The 13,210-nt window shown below is 45.7% G+C and overlaps 1 protein-coding gene across 9 annotated transcripts in view; it reads left to right on the forward strand.

Annotated features, from left to right (window-relative positions):
* The window catches only part of RASAL2 (RAS protein activator like 2), a 189,552-nt gene that overhangs the window by 150,637 nt on the left and 25,705 nt on the right, over window positions 1-13,210 (forward strand). For all 9 annotated transcript variants that reach the window (XM_027658398.1, XM_027658397.1, XM_027658393.1 and 6 more), the window contains 4 exons: window positions 1,225-1,334; window positions 9,908-10,061; window positions 11,620-11,718; window positions 12,510-13,064. In XM_027658398.1, coding sequence (XP_027514199.1) covers window positions 1,225-1,334; window positions 9,908-10,061; window positions 11,620-11,718; window positions 12,510-13,064 — 918 coding nt within the window. The remainder of the gene's footprint in view (window positions 1-1,224; window positions 1,335-9,907; window positions 10,062-11,619; window positions 11,719-12,509; window positions 13,065-13,210) is intronic.

Below are 13,210 nucleotides of genomic sequence, written 5' to 3' on the forward strand. Positions count from 1 at the left end.
CTGTGGCTGGGTTTGTTACCTTTTATGCTGAGAGGTCAGAATATATGAAAGTGCCTTTGAAAGCACTGTGCATCCTCTACTTGAATTCCAGCAGTGGCCCCAAGAGAAGCCCAAAAGCATCTATTGATTACAGGGGTTTTTCAAAGGCACTTTTGCAATACCAGGACTAAGGAAAGTGCAAGATCATGGGCAGAGTTTGAGTGGCACACACAGCTGAAAATGCTTCATCCCTTTTGACAGTACCTTTTCCCCCAGCATGCTGTGTTCATTTGTGGGGTGGGTTCTTGGGGTTTTTCCCATATTTAGATATGAGGCCTTTTCTTTCCCACTGTATCAGGAGAAGATAGCAGCTTTCACCCCTGAGGAGCCTGCTGGCTGGCAAGCCCCAGAGGTTGAAGGGCAGCCTTAAAAATGCAACCCTGCCTTCAGATGCAGAAAGCAGACTGCCCTTCCTTTGTTCCCTTCATCTCCAGAGGTTTTCCAGACTTAGCTAGACCAAGTCAGAGTTAGTCTGACCTAGTGTTGGCAGTACACCCCCAACGAGCAGGAGATGATCCCCAGAGGCTCCCTCCAACTGACATGGCTTTGGGCTGCAATTGTTCAGTGAACAGCTGTATTTTGAAGACAGATTTCTTGAAGATTTAGTTTATTTTTAGATCCTAAGTAGATTTCTGAATTGAGCTTTCCTTGATACCAATATCATCATTGATATCTGAAGTCACTGGTGTGTGAAATCTTGAAATTTTCAATTCTGGCAAGTGAGACTATTGAAACTTCAAATTACTGTAAGATTTAACATGCTATGTCTAAATTAAAAAGGAAAACCTAAGTGCAATTGCGGGCACAGTAGAAGCTCTAGTAAAAGACATCTGTACTCTTAAGCTCACCAGGAATTTAAAACATGGCATGTAAAGGGGAAGTAGGAACAAATATAATGAAGAATACTCCTTATTGAGTTATAATCGTGGGGTTTCTCTTGTATAATAGCCGGAATTCATTGAAGTGCCCTCGTAATGTGAGCAGTGCTAATTATCGCAATTGGAAGCTCTCACATCCTGGAACTGTCACTGACAATCCTGCTCTGCCTTTCTTGCTGCTCAGAGGAATCCCAGAGCAGTCTGTTCTGTAATGGGCATCACCGGGAATCGCCGCTGCCTTTGGACTCGGAGGCAGTGCAGTGATTGATTTATTTCCCTGCCTCACTTCTGCAACTTCTCATTTTAGGGCTTCTTCAGTAAACGCCTGAAAGGATCCATCAAGAGGACAAAGAGCCAGTCCAAGTTGGACAGGAACATAAGTTTCCGTCTCCCATCTCCCAACAATTCCGAGGACAGGTAAGGTTCAGTGCCTCACACAGCACGTGTGAGCACTCCCAGGAGGAGAGCAAGGAAGGGATTTATTGTGCAGCTGGCAGATGGGTGGTTTGTGGACTGATACAAGTTACAAGTTTAGTGTACAATGCACTGCTGATACAGGACTGCAAACTTTACTGCTCTGAACAGCTGTCAGTAAGTTCGGGTTAAGCAGATGGACTCCAATACCTTTTGCTGCATCCGTCTCAAATAAGCTGCAGACTTCCAATTCCAGGATACAAAGCCATGGGATTGATCAGCTTTACAGAAATTTACCTTGCTGCAGGCAGTGCTTGCCTGCAGATAGTGCTGTGGCTGAGATGAGGAATTGTGTTGTGTGAGCAGGTCGGTTCCACCAGCGCTGGCAGAGCCCCGAGATGCACAGTGCAGTTCAGGCACACCAAGGATCCTTGCTAATGACTGCAGTGCTGGTATTTTAATTATTGCAGTGTTACTACGATGAACAGACGGTCTGTTTTTCAGAAAACTGGAAGACTCAGTAATTTCTGACCCTTTTAATGCTTCGTTTGGTATATCCTTGTTTTGTTTTTGGCTGGCGATTCAGACTGGGAATGGATTGTATATGAGGCAAGCAAAAGCTCTTACACATGGTGTTTCCTAACTATTTGTAAAGTTTCTTGGTTGTTTTTATTAACCATTACTCTGTGTTACATTCCAGAGTAGCCCAGCAGGAGAACTAGTCTGAGTGAAAAACAGGTTGCCCCGTACTTGAGGCCACGCCAGGCTTCTGTGATTTTTACATTGTTTAGTGCCTTTTCCCTTCTCCTTTAGCAGAGTTGTATTCATTATTGTGCTGCTTCAATCAATGGTGCTGTCTTCTCCATCTGAAAGGCAGCACCATAAAATCAGGGAGATAGCAAGGCTGGGGTTGTTGGAGGTCTGTTAACATCAGGAGTTACAGCAAACCCTGCTGCTTCCCAGCTGTGACTGTCCATGTGGATGGCCTTGCTCCTGTAGTCATGGTAATGTCCACCCAGTCTACTTTGAGTCAAGTTTTCTTATAAATCTTTATTTTCTGGGTGTTGCAACATGTACCTGTTATTTTTACCATTGCTTGTAACCAGCTTTGCTTGAATTTTTGTAATAAATATGCCATAAATAATCTGGTTGTCCTTCCTGAAGTTGGTACTTATACTGGATACTTGCTTCTGCACTGTCAAGGAAGTGCTGTCATTCTGGGAAAGCCAACAAATGCAGCTGTAATTAATTCCTACAACTTTGGTTTAAGGCATGATGTTATACACAGCAAAGTCTCTTTAAAAATAGATCTACTCCCTGTCCCCTTCTACTCCCTGCAGGTGTTGGCACAAATTATCAAATAGACTTGAATGAAACGTGGATTTTCTCTGATGGCCTGCAAAGCATAAAATCCAGGTGCTTTGTCACATGGTGGCATTATTGAACATAGCAGCTGACTCTAAATTCGTGAGGAGGAGTTGCCACTCTCTCACCTTCTGTTCTCCCTGTGTTCTGTATGAGTTCTGATCTGTTGCAGCAAAAACTTTCCTGTCCTACCCTGGTGAGTCAGCCCTTTCCCATTTTAAGCAGGTGGTTCTAGGTGATGTCATGGTGTTACACAGGTTTTTAGGGCCAGGTCAACTGATAGTATTTCTCTTTTCCTGTTCTGACAAATACAAGAACCCTACCTTCAAAGAAAGTATTATACAGCTTTATAAATTAAAACTCTGCAAGGCTTAGAAGGAAATAGAGGGTACTGTCATATTGCTTTCTCATGCTTTTGAGGTCTTTGGGTCCTGCTAAGAAAGTGGAGATGTTTGTAAATAAATATATCTAAAATTCTGGAGTAAGGAAGATTATTTATCCTGGTGTACCTCAAGATTTGGGATACTGTAACACTGCATGCCATGCTGAATGGGAACAGAAGATGGATGCTGTCTGTTCAGAGTTGATTCAAAATAGGAAGGAGCCAGGAGTGCTGTAGGGAACATTGATGGAGACGAGTTGCTGATTTTTCATAATCAGATTTTCTGTTTCAGCAGAAAGCAACTGGCCAACCTCTGTTTTCTGGCTTTTAACTCTATTTCAGTGTGTCTGGGTTAGTGGATGGGGGAGTGGTGAGAGCTCCAGAAACGTAGATTGGCATCCAGGTGTCCTGTAGAAATCCACAGCCTCTCGATCTGGAATTCACATCCCTTCTGTTACTCGGGTTCAGGTTGTTTGCTGGGTGGTCTGTTGTACTTGAAAACGTGTATCTTGTCTTTACAAGGCACTAATATGGAAAAGCTCAGGCTCTGCTGGGTTGTGACCCACGGCAGGTGTGGATGAGGCTCTTCAGGTGTGTGGCCAGCTCAGCAACTCACCAGGTTGCCAAGAGCTCTCTCCGTGAGGTGACCTGGCACTGTGTCACCGCAGCATCTTCCACAGCTTTTCCAGCCTGTTTCCTACTGCATCCTTTGAGCTTTGCAGCTCACATGTTCGTCTTTAATGTTTGTCATTATTAATTTGTGACATATTAATGAGTTTGTTACGTATTAATGAGTATCATTAATATATAAAACATGTAAAAAAGGCACGAGAAAAGACTTAATGAAAATTACATTTGAAAGGAGAGACCAAATTAATATTTTCAGTTTGTGGGCAGGAATTTGAGAGCATTTCCAAGAGGACCAACAGTTTTGTTTACTGCGAGGGAGCAAAGATGGTTGGGACTGGCTGCATATGGTCTCGGTGACTGCAGTAAAGCCCTGCAGACAGCTGGGAGGGGTTTTGCCCTGTTGGGATTTAGTGCCACGTGGGAATCCTCCTGCTTTGCTGAAAGTCATTTCATGGCATTACGGGATAGTCGTGGCGCAGGGTCCGTGTGGAGCGCAGGGTCCGCCGTGCGCTGGCTCGGAATGGGCCCCGGCAGGTTGCAGGGCAGCAGGCAACCATGGCTCTGGGGTTCATGGTGAAACGCTACCACTCCTCAAGCAGCAGCTTCTTCTACTTTCGGTGAGTTCTCGCTCCTCCCTCCCTGTGTCTTTGCAGTGAGAAAACAGCACAGATAGTGTCAGTAACAGAGGCAAAACTTGCCGGGTTTTTCGGGTTCGTGCTAATTTAATGCTGGTTTTTGAAAAAGGGTGGGGGATTTTCACCCTGATTTACATGTCAGGATAGAAATCTGTGTTACACAATGCATTAATAGGGCTTGAGTCACTCTGAGCTTGCATTCATTCACTATATCTGTTGCTATCAGCACGCTGGAGGATGGGGAAAGGGGAGGAGTGGTTTGTTTCCGGAGAGACGCCTCTCTCCTGATTTGGTGGACATAGTTCTTTCAACCAAGCTTTTTTCAATCCTCACACAGTTGTTTGGTTTTCAGTGAAAACCGAACAAGATCCCAGTGTCTGTCACAAACCTTCCCCTTGGTGCTGGTGTACCTTGACCCCTTAATAAAAACATATTTCTTTATGGCTGATGCTTTTGTGCAAAGCCTGAGCTCCTCCACGTAGCATTCACCTATAGTTTAGCAGTGAAATGAAAGTGAATCAATTGAGCATCTCTGGTCCATCACAACAAACCAATTGGAAACGTTAATAGCAGAGACCAGCTGACAGGGGAGTGGGGAGAACTCTCCTGCTGTGAAATTCAGCGTGAATTTCTGTTAGACAAGCTGTGATCCACAGGGACAGTGGACAGGCAGGGAAGGGCTTTGCAAATCCAGGATTCAAACAATGAGGCTTTGGGTAGGACCTTGGCAGAAAACAGAAATCCCAGTGGAAGACTGAAACAATAGGCTCAGAAAAAGCCTAATCTCACCTGAGTAGAACTTGCAGCTAAATAAGTTACCCTAAGTTTCTGATTTTTGGGAAAAAAAAAAAAATTAATAATGAAACTGGTTAGACTTGTAGAATTGTTGACCAGGTAATAGGATGTTCAGCTAATTGGCAGTTGGAAAATGAAGCAGGGTGTGGTGCCTACAAAATGAACGCTTGGACAGGGAAACCTGATGCTGCAGCCCTGGCAGAGCAAAGGTGTCTCGCAGGTGATGCTGAGGAAGGTGCGGTCCCGCTCGGCAGGGCTGGGAGCTGGGAAAGGCAGCGGAAAGCCCACTGCATCACAGCCCGGGCTCTCTCTCCTGTGACTTGGCAGAGTGGCTAAGTATTGAATTTGCCTTTCTGATCTCGGGGAAGGTCTCTCTGAACACAGGGGGATTGTGCTGGAATTGCTTGGAGCGTGCGGACGTACAGCGTCCTGCAAGGCCGGGTGGAGGCTTGGCTGTAGTTGGGTGCTTGGGCTGAGTTCCTTCCTTTCACACCAGTTTGGTAAAAGAAAGATCATTTTTAAATGGTTATTTTTTTTTTTATCTTTTGGGTTATTGATGTCCACAGGCTTGTTTTCCAAGCAATGTAGTGCTCTCCCTGGTAAGCTCAGTAATTGGAAGTCTTTTGTGCCTTGTAGGTTGGCTTTTAAATAGGTCAAAACAAGCAGGAGAGCTTCATAACCAGAGCAATTAGTATTTTAACCCTTTATCCTACGTGCCTTATAGACAGTGGAATATAATAGAAGTTGGCTAATAGGCTGCTGTGTGCCATGAGTGGCCACTGAAAGCCAGAGGTTCCTAGTTCCTAGCTTACAACTGAGATCTTCCTGTCATGGAAAATTACTGAATTATGGTGTGCAAGGAGAGAGGGTCAGCTAGGGGCTGGGCCAGCAAGATGGGATGGTTGGAGAACTCTTTTTCCAGTATCAGTCACAGGTCAGTGGTTTGGGGCATTGTCTGGGCTCTGATTTAGAAGGAAATTATGCAGCTCTGAAGACCAGTACCCCAAAACATGTGAAAAGAGGTGAAAAGTTTGAAATGTTCCCTGACGTGCTCCTCGTCCACCTGTTTTTCCTATTAGAAAGAAATTATGGAGAATACCTGTGTAAGAATTATTTGGTGCTTTGGTAACTGTTTGCTCTGAACACCCATGTAGTTCCTTTATGACCTCTGTTGTAGATAAAAAAAGCAGCAGGATAAAAAGTTGACCACGGGAGGTTAAATGTAATTTAAAACAGGATTTGTGTTGTTAATGGAGCTGTTTAACAGAAACAGATTTGTACAAACAACCCTTCCCCCACCTTTTGCATGTGTGATCTTCCTGTTTACAGTAATCTGCTTCCCTGGGATTACCTCTCTCCTGACAGAGACTGAGCAATACTCATTTTACCAGTAGCTTCCTACCTAATACAGGAAGGACCCTGTTAATCCAGCCCCTTTGCTGGACATTGGGAAATAAATTCGTGGTATCTATGCCAAAGGGAAGCCAGCAAGCAATTTTCTTTCCTTGTTACTGCTTCAGCATATCAGATGAGGCTTTAAAGCTGCAGAGAACTATTACTTCTGTATAATTATTGCCTAAATCGATTGGGATGCTGCTGATTTAGGCACAAGTCAATGATCTGCTTTGCAGATCTATCAATAGATGAAATCTATACCATGGTGCTTACAAATGCATGTACTTGTGTTTGTAAATGCATGTGGTTGCATCTAACCAACAGCTTTACGACTGTTGCCTCTGATGTTTGTGGAAGATACAGTGCCAATTCCAAGCCACTTAATCAGTTTATTGAGCTGTTTTAAATACAGTAACTTCAAGGGATCGTTTGAACAGGGACCCTGAGTCAACAAAACTACCAGTGCTCCAGCTGCTCTGCAACAAACCCAGCTGCTCCCAGCTGACTAGTCAGAGGAGCGATGGAGCAGAAGAGATGCTACTACAAGGTGTAACTTGCAGGATGGGATGTGGAGACACAGAGTGCAGTCACTGTGTGTACCTGCCCTTGCCCCTACCCTGTCCCCAGAGGCTGTTTGGAGGCTTTCTTGGCAGATGACTCACTCTCTCCCCCTCTGGCTTTAATGACTGGATCTCATCAAATTCATAGGAAAGGACGAGGAGGAGGGAACTTCCCTCTCTGGAAAGGTCACCTGTGCCACGTCTGCAGAGCGGCCTCCCCTTGCCTGCTGCCTCTCCAGGCTGCCAGCCCCCCCTAATCTCCTTAGGGGAGGCTGTGTCATGGCAACATGGACCTGGGAGCCTCTCCTGGGAGCCTCTCCATGCAGGGCTGGTGGGAGCGCAGCCGCCGAGGAGAGAGCTTTCTTCACTGGCTGCTCTCCTGGCCCCAGCCTATCTGCCTGGCAGGATGTTCCTCTGAAATCCGTAACCTGAGGCTTGAGGAAGAGCTCCTCTTGGATTTGTCTTGTGCCTTTCTTCCTCCCCCGGCAGGATTTCTTGTCTGAGATGTAGCCCAGAGAAGGAAGTTAGCAGGGAAGGGCCCGTGGCATGTGGCACCGCAGTGATTTGGGGATGCACCGCTAAGTGGCTGTGCAATTGTTTCATGTAGGTCTGCTTGCCTTGTCTTGCTCCAAGTGCAGCCTCCACTGAACTGAGTTTTGCAAAATCTCTTTTTCTTTCTCCTTTCTTTGGTAATTGTTTATCTCTCCCTCCTCTTCCCCCTCTGTGCAACCACTCCATGCTTTCCTTCCTCAGCCAGGAGCTGACTGCAGGCTCTCAGCACCCAAGCGCTTCGTAAGGACTGGAATCGCTGAGAGTTTGGGGCAGGGACAGAAGCCAAGTGACCTCAGCAGTGCTTTCCTGAGAGGAGAAATTAGAGAGGATTTTGCAGAGATGGCGTTATAGTGGTGTATTGTGGTGTGTTTATTTTAGACTTGCCCTACCTTAGCTGCAGCGAGTGCTCAATTATACATGGCTGAGGTTTTCGGTTTGCGTTGGTTCAGCTGCTGCTGGAACCTGTTAGAACAAAGCACAGCCTCGTACCAAAGCTGCTGCTTTGCATCTGAAATCAGTGTCTTTGGAATATTCCTCCCATCAAAGGGTTTTGCTGGCTGCACTTAGGTCATTCAATATATTAAAAGGGAACAGAGTTCTCCCTTACTGTGTAATAAATCTTATCGCGTGTGAATCTGCTCAAATACCTTCAGCGTTTCATTCTGGACAAAAGAGCAGTCAGGTGAGCTCTGCTTGCTGCACTGCATGTACCCTTTGTGGTAGCCAAGGTTTTGTTAAGAAGCCTTTTACAAATGCTTGGAATTTTTTTCCTCTTTGTTTCCCTATAGAGTTGCTCACAGGTAGGAGAATTTTGATTTTGTGAAGGAAGCAGAATGTGAGTTTGGTTTTTTTTTGTAAAAGATTTTTAAAGGCAGGATACAAAAAATACTTTTCAAAATTAGGGGGAAAAAAGAGGAAATACTCTGAGGATGGACACAGGAGCACCACCTTTCTCTGTATGATGTGTATAGAACTGATGCCTCTTTCCTTTCACATCTGTTCCTTGTGCTCAGTCACACTTGCTGGATGGGCAGCTACATTATGGACATACTCTCAGGGATCACTGAACATAGGGACTTCAATATCTTTACAAAATCTAGACCTGCCAGGCAAACAGCTCTTTTTCTGCTAAACTGGGACTCTATGCTCTTCCTACTTGTTGGTCAGCTGTGAAGGCTTTGACTGGATTCCAGCCAGGAATTTTTCTCGGGGAAAAATAAGATATGTCTGTACATGGCATTTTCCTTGAGATGCAAGTTGTGCCTCAAGCATTATATAACTTTACTGCAGGAGCTTCTAGTCCAGGTGTCAGTTTGGAGTCAGAAGGAGCAGAGATGGAACCACGTCACCTATAAATGGGCACGTTTTGTAGTACTGTGTGACAGCAGAGCTCCCTACTATGCACAAATGTTGCATTAAATCAAACTGGAAGAGAACAGAAAGTGTTAGAACATGTTTTCTAATGCTGCTGTTGATTGCCAAAAGCTGTGGCATGGTGGAAGGAGGGATATGTCTTTGAGAAGTAATCAAGAATTGGTGGGGACAAAGAGAAGGCTGCCTTGATAAAAAGGGGCTGTGAATTTGGGGGATGCCAGCTCTAGTGGAGCTCAGGGGTTTACAGGACAGTGGACTGAAAAGGAGAAGCCATGTGCGTTAATGAGGAGAAGTTAAAAGAGAATGGATGTATCCAGAAAATGGGAAATTGTTCAAACTGGAAGAAGCCTGAGGAATGTAGGTGACTGACTTTAAAATTAAGAAGCGGGAAGGAATTTGCATTTTTTTACTTTAGTGTAAAGGCTTTGTTTGTTAAAAATCAAGTGTATTGTGGGGGGTCATCTGCTCTCATTCTGCACTGGTTACGGATTTAGAGGTCCATGTGCTTTTTGCTGCTAATGCACAATATTTTTCCACTACACTAACTAGTAACAAATATTTTCAGTAATATGTCCAAAGCTATCTATGGGTTTTCTTTAAATTTCAGCAGTTAAATTCTGAACTTTTTGTTTTGCTGTTTTTCTTTCACTGACAGCTCGGCAGCTACAATTTCTAGGTCAGTGGGAATGGACTTCCAAGGCATGTGTAGCTGGATATTCCTTTGGGAGTCTGGGGTTACTGGCCTAATGTTATTTTCATAAGGTTTGCAGACTAATTGCAGAAGTTGTTCTGAATAAGCACCAACAAGCTGCAGCTTTGTCTGGGTTCTTGCCAGCTCTTTTGGTAATTGTGAGAAAAGTGATGTTTCCTTTCCTCCTTGTCCTGCAGACCACGTGAGCTGCCCAAGCTGAAGGAGTCCCGTTCCCATGAGTCTTTACTGAACCACGCCAACACCATAGAGACTCTGGATTTTGCAGCAGAAGAAGCAGTTTATGTCAAACCACTCCACAGCAGCATCCTTGGACGAGACTTCTGCTTTGAGGTGAGCTCCAAACACGCAGCTCTCGGTCTCCCTGAGCCCTCAGAGATCACTGCTCTGGGACTTGGGAACTGGAAAATAGATTGGCTGCCGTGCTGAGTTTTGGGTGGGGGCTGTTGAACCAACACGTGATTTTAAAGTCCTTGAGGCTAATGGCATCAATCACTCAACAGAAAGGAATCTTTTTCAATTACCAGGTCTCCTAATTGAAAAATCTCTTTAATTCGGTAAATACCTGAGCGTGTGTGGTTTGCATGCAGATGGTCCGGTTGATACATGCAATGCAATGAACCTGCAATAGTATGGGCATAAGCTGTGTGTTCACGCCCAAATTCACCTGAAATTAAATTCAGAAAATTTACTGCAACTGAGAAATGGACTTTCCAGTCAGAGCCCCCTTCCATTAGCTCAGCCCATTCTCCAGCTGCCAGAGGAGAAGCCTCAGTAAGCACGGACGTGTCCCTTGCACTGTGGAGCAGGATCCAAAGATCCTTTTGCTGTTTCAGCAGAGGCTGCAGGCCGTGGCTCCGAGCTCTGCTCCGGGAACAGGCCGTGTGTGTGAGCACAGCCCTCCCCTCACAGCTCCAGCAGGGATTGTCACACGGAGTCATGTGTGTGTTTGGATGCAGCTGAGCCATCGTCACCTGCCGTGGCAGGGCCGGGTGGCTCTCTGTCTTCTGCAGGATTAGTCAGATGGGTCTAAACTTCTGGAACAAAGATCTGTTTACAGCCTGGAAAATTCTGGCAGTAAACCAGCATATCAAGCTCTGCTCCCTCGGGATGTATCCAGGAACTGTTCCTGTTTGCTTCGGCCTCATTCTTCTGGTTGGAAGCACTTTGCAGCTTGCTTAGGTTTGGGGAGTTGGGTGGAAAATACTGGCAACAGCTTAGCTCTGACGCTGCAGCCTCAAACTGCTTTGTAATTGTGTGCACAAATGAATGGAAAGAGTAAATGAGGCTTGTCAGGCCACGTAACAGTGCAAGAAACTGAGGTGGTTCCCTCCTGTGGGAAAGCAGAGCTGTGTAGGGCAGTGAGTGTCACGGCTGCAGCAGAGCACAACTCCCTCAGTTTGTTTTAGACTGTTGCTGCCTGTGTGGGCTCTTGGAAATATTTTATTTACTGAAATTGTCGTTGCCAGTGTGTTTTGCCTTATATTAATGCATTGTTCATTCTGCCTGTCTTTACCCTCTTGGTAACCCAGTCATCTGCCTTTGGGCCTTAACAGGAAAAACAGCAAGCTTTAATAGCTATGGATCAATTAACAAGTGTTTAAAAAAACATAAATTAACTGGTTGATTAAAGCTTTGTTTAAAAGTCTTTAAGAGGAGCCTTTGCTGCTCATATGTTTGTTTAGTTTTATATACATTCAGAGGGTTTCTTTGCTCTCTGCATTTTGTGGGCCTTTTAACCTCTCTCCCTTTCAGGCTGCTGTGCTGTTTACCTGCCTTTTTCTTATTTACTTTGTTACTCGAGCATCGCTTATCTCCTTCCTTGCTTTTTGCAGCCTCTCGCATGTCTCCCAGGCTTGCCTGAACTCAGCCTGTCATTTACTCGTTGCAGGTAACCTACTCCAAGGGCAGTAAATGCTTCAGTTGTTGCTCTGCGGCAGAGAGGGACTGGTGGATGGAAAACATACGCCGAATATCGCAGCCGATGAAGGTAACAGAAACTGCGGAAATAAGATTAGTGGGGGAATGGAGGTGGTATGATTGGATTTTAGTCCGGTGTACCAGGGCTTCCCACAGATGCATCCTCAATTAATTTAGTCTGGGGAGCCGTCCGCTCATCCGTGTGCCCGAAGCAGCCCTGTGCTATTCCAGGGAGTGCAGTAGGTCAAACCTTTAACGAGTAAACACACGCACGATCCCTGCCCCAGGGCCCGCCTGGGATCCTGGATTTCTGGTGCCATGCCCCTGAGCATGGGGCAATAGCTTCCTAAGGGTCGTGTTTTACTGTAGGGGCCCAGTTTGGGGAGGAAAAAAAAACCTAGCAAAAAAAACCCCCCACAAAAATAAAAGTAATTGGAGCTGAAGTGAGAAGGGGAATCGGATAAGTCACTGCATAGCTGGCATCCCGCCTTCCAGGGACAGGCAAACAGTGCTCTGGGAGTTACTCACAAGAGTAAACAAGGCAGTGTGCCACAGCAGTCCAGCAGCTTATGAGGGGCTCTTATGCTGCATGTTTGTTTTCTAAGGTATTTCAAATACAGCTTTTGAAGAAGAAAAATGTTCTTGTCCCCGCCCTTGACATACAAAAGACATCCCTTTTGCCTCTGTTTTAGAAAGTGCCCAGTTTTTCTAGAGATTCTTATTCTCTCTGGATCAGACAGTCTGATTCTGAATTCTGACACTGTCCTTACCTTGGACACAAAAGGCAGTCCTTTGCTGCTGCTTTAGAAGACAAAACTTTTGGGGATTTGGGATCAGAACTGAGCTCTTTCTTCTGCACAGGACAATTGCCGTCGAGCTGAGAACGTGCTGCGCCTCTGGATCATCGAGGCCAAGGACCTGACCCCCAAGAAGAAATACTTCTGTGAGCTGTGCCTTGATGACACTCTCTTTGCCCGCACCACCAGCAAAGCAAAAGCAGACAACATCTTCTGGGGGGAGCACTTTGAGTTCTACACTCTCCCACACGTTCAGAGCATCACAGTTCACATCTACAAGGACGTGGAGAAGAAAAAGAAAAAGGACAAGAACAATTACATAGGGCTGGTCAACATTCCCACGGCCAGCGTGACCGGCCGCCAGTTTGTGGAGAAATGGTACCCAGTGAGCACACCTACAGCCAACAAGGGGAAGTCAGGGGGGCCTTCCATTCGGATCAAGTCCCGTTACCAGACCATCACCATCTTGCCCATGGAGCAATACAAAGAGTTTGGGGAGTATGTTACCAGCAACTACTCCCTGCTGTGCTCCGTGCTGGAGCCTGTGATCAGCGTCAAGAACAAGGAGGAGATGGCTTGTGCCTTGGTGCACATTCTTCAGAGCACTGGGAGAGCAAAGGTAAGCACAGGTGACTCCTGTTGGAGCGACTCTGGCTACTGATGGGTGATTTCAGGTGGAAACTGGGGAGCCCATGGCCATAGGCAACAGCAGAAGATGCTCTCTACAAAGCGTAAGCGTGAGGAGTTCAGAGCTTCACGTTATTC

This window comes from Corapipo altera, unplaced genomic scaffold (assembly GCF_003945725.1).
Source record: "Corapipo altera isolate COAL_440 unplaced genomic scaffold, ASM394572v1 79, whole genome shotgun sequence".
Classification (NCBI taxonomy): domain Eukaryota; kingdom Metazoa; phylum Chordata; class Aves; order Passeriformes; family Pipridae; genus Corapipo; species Corapipo altera.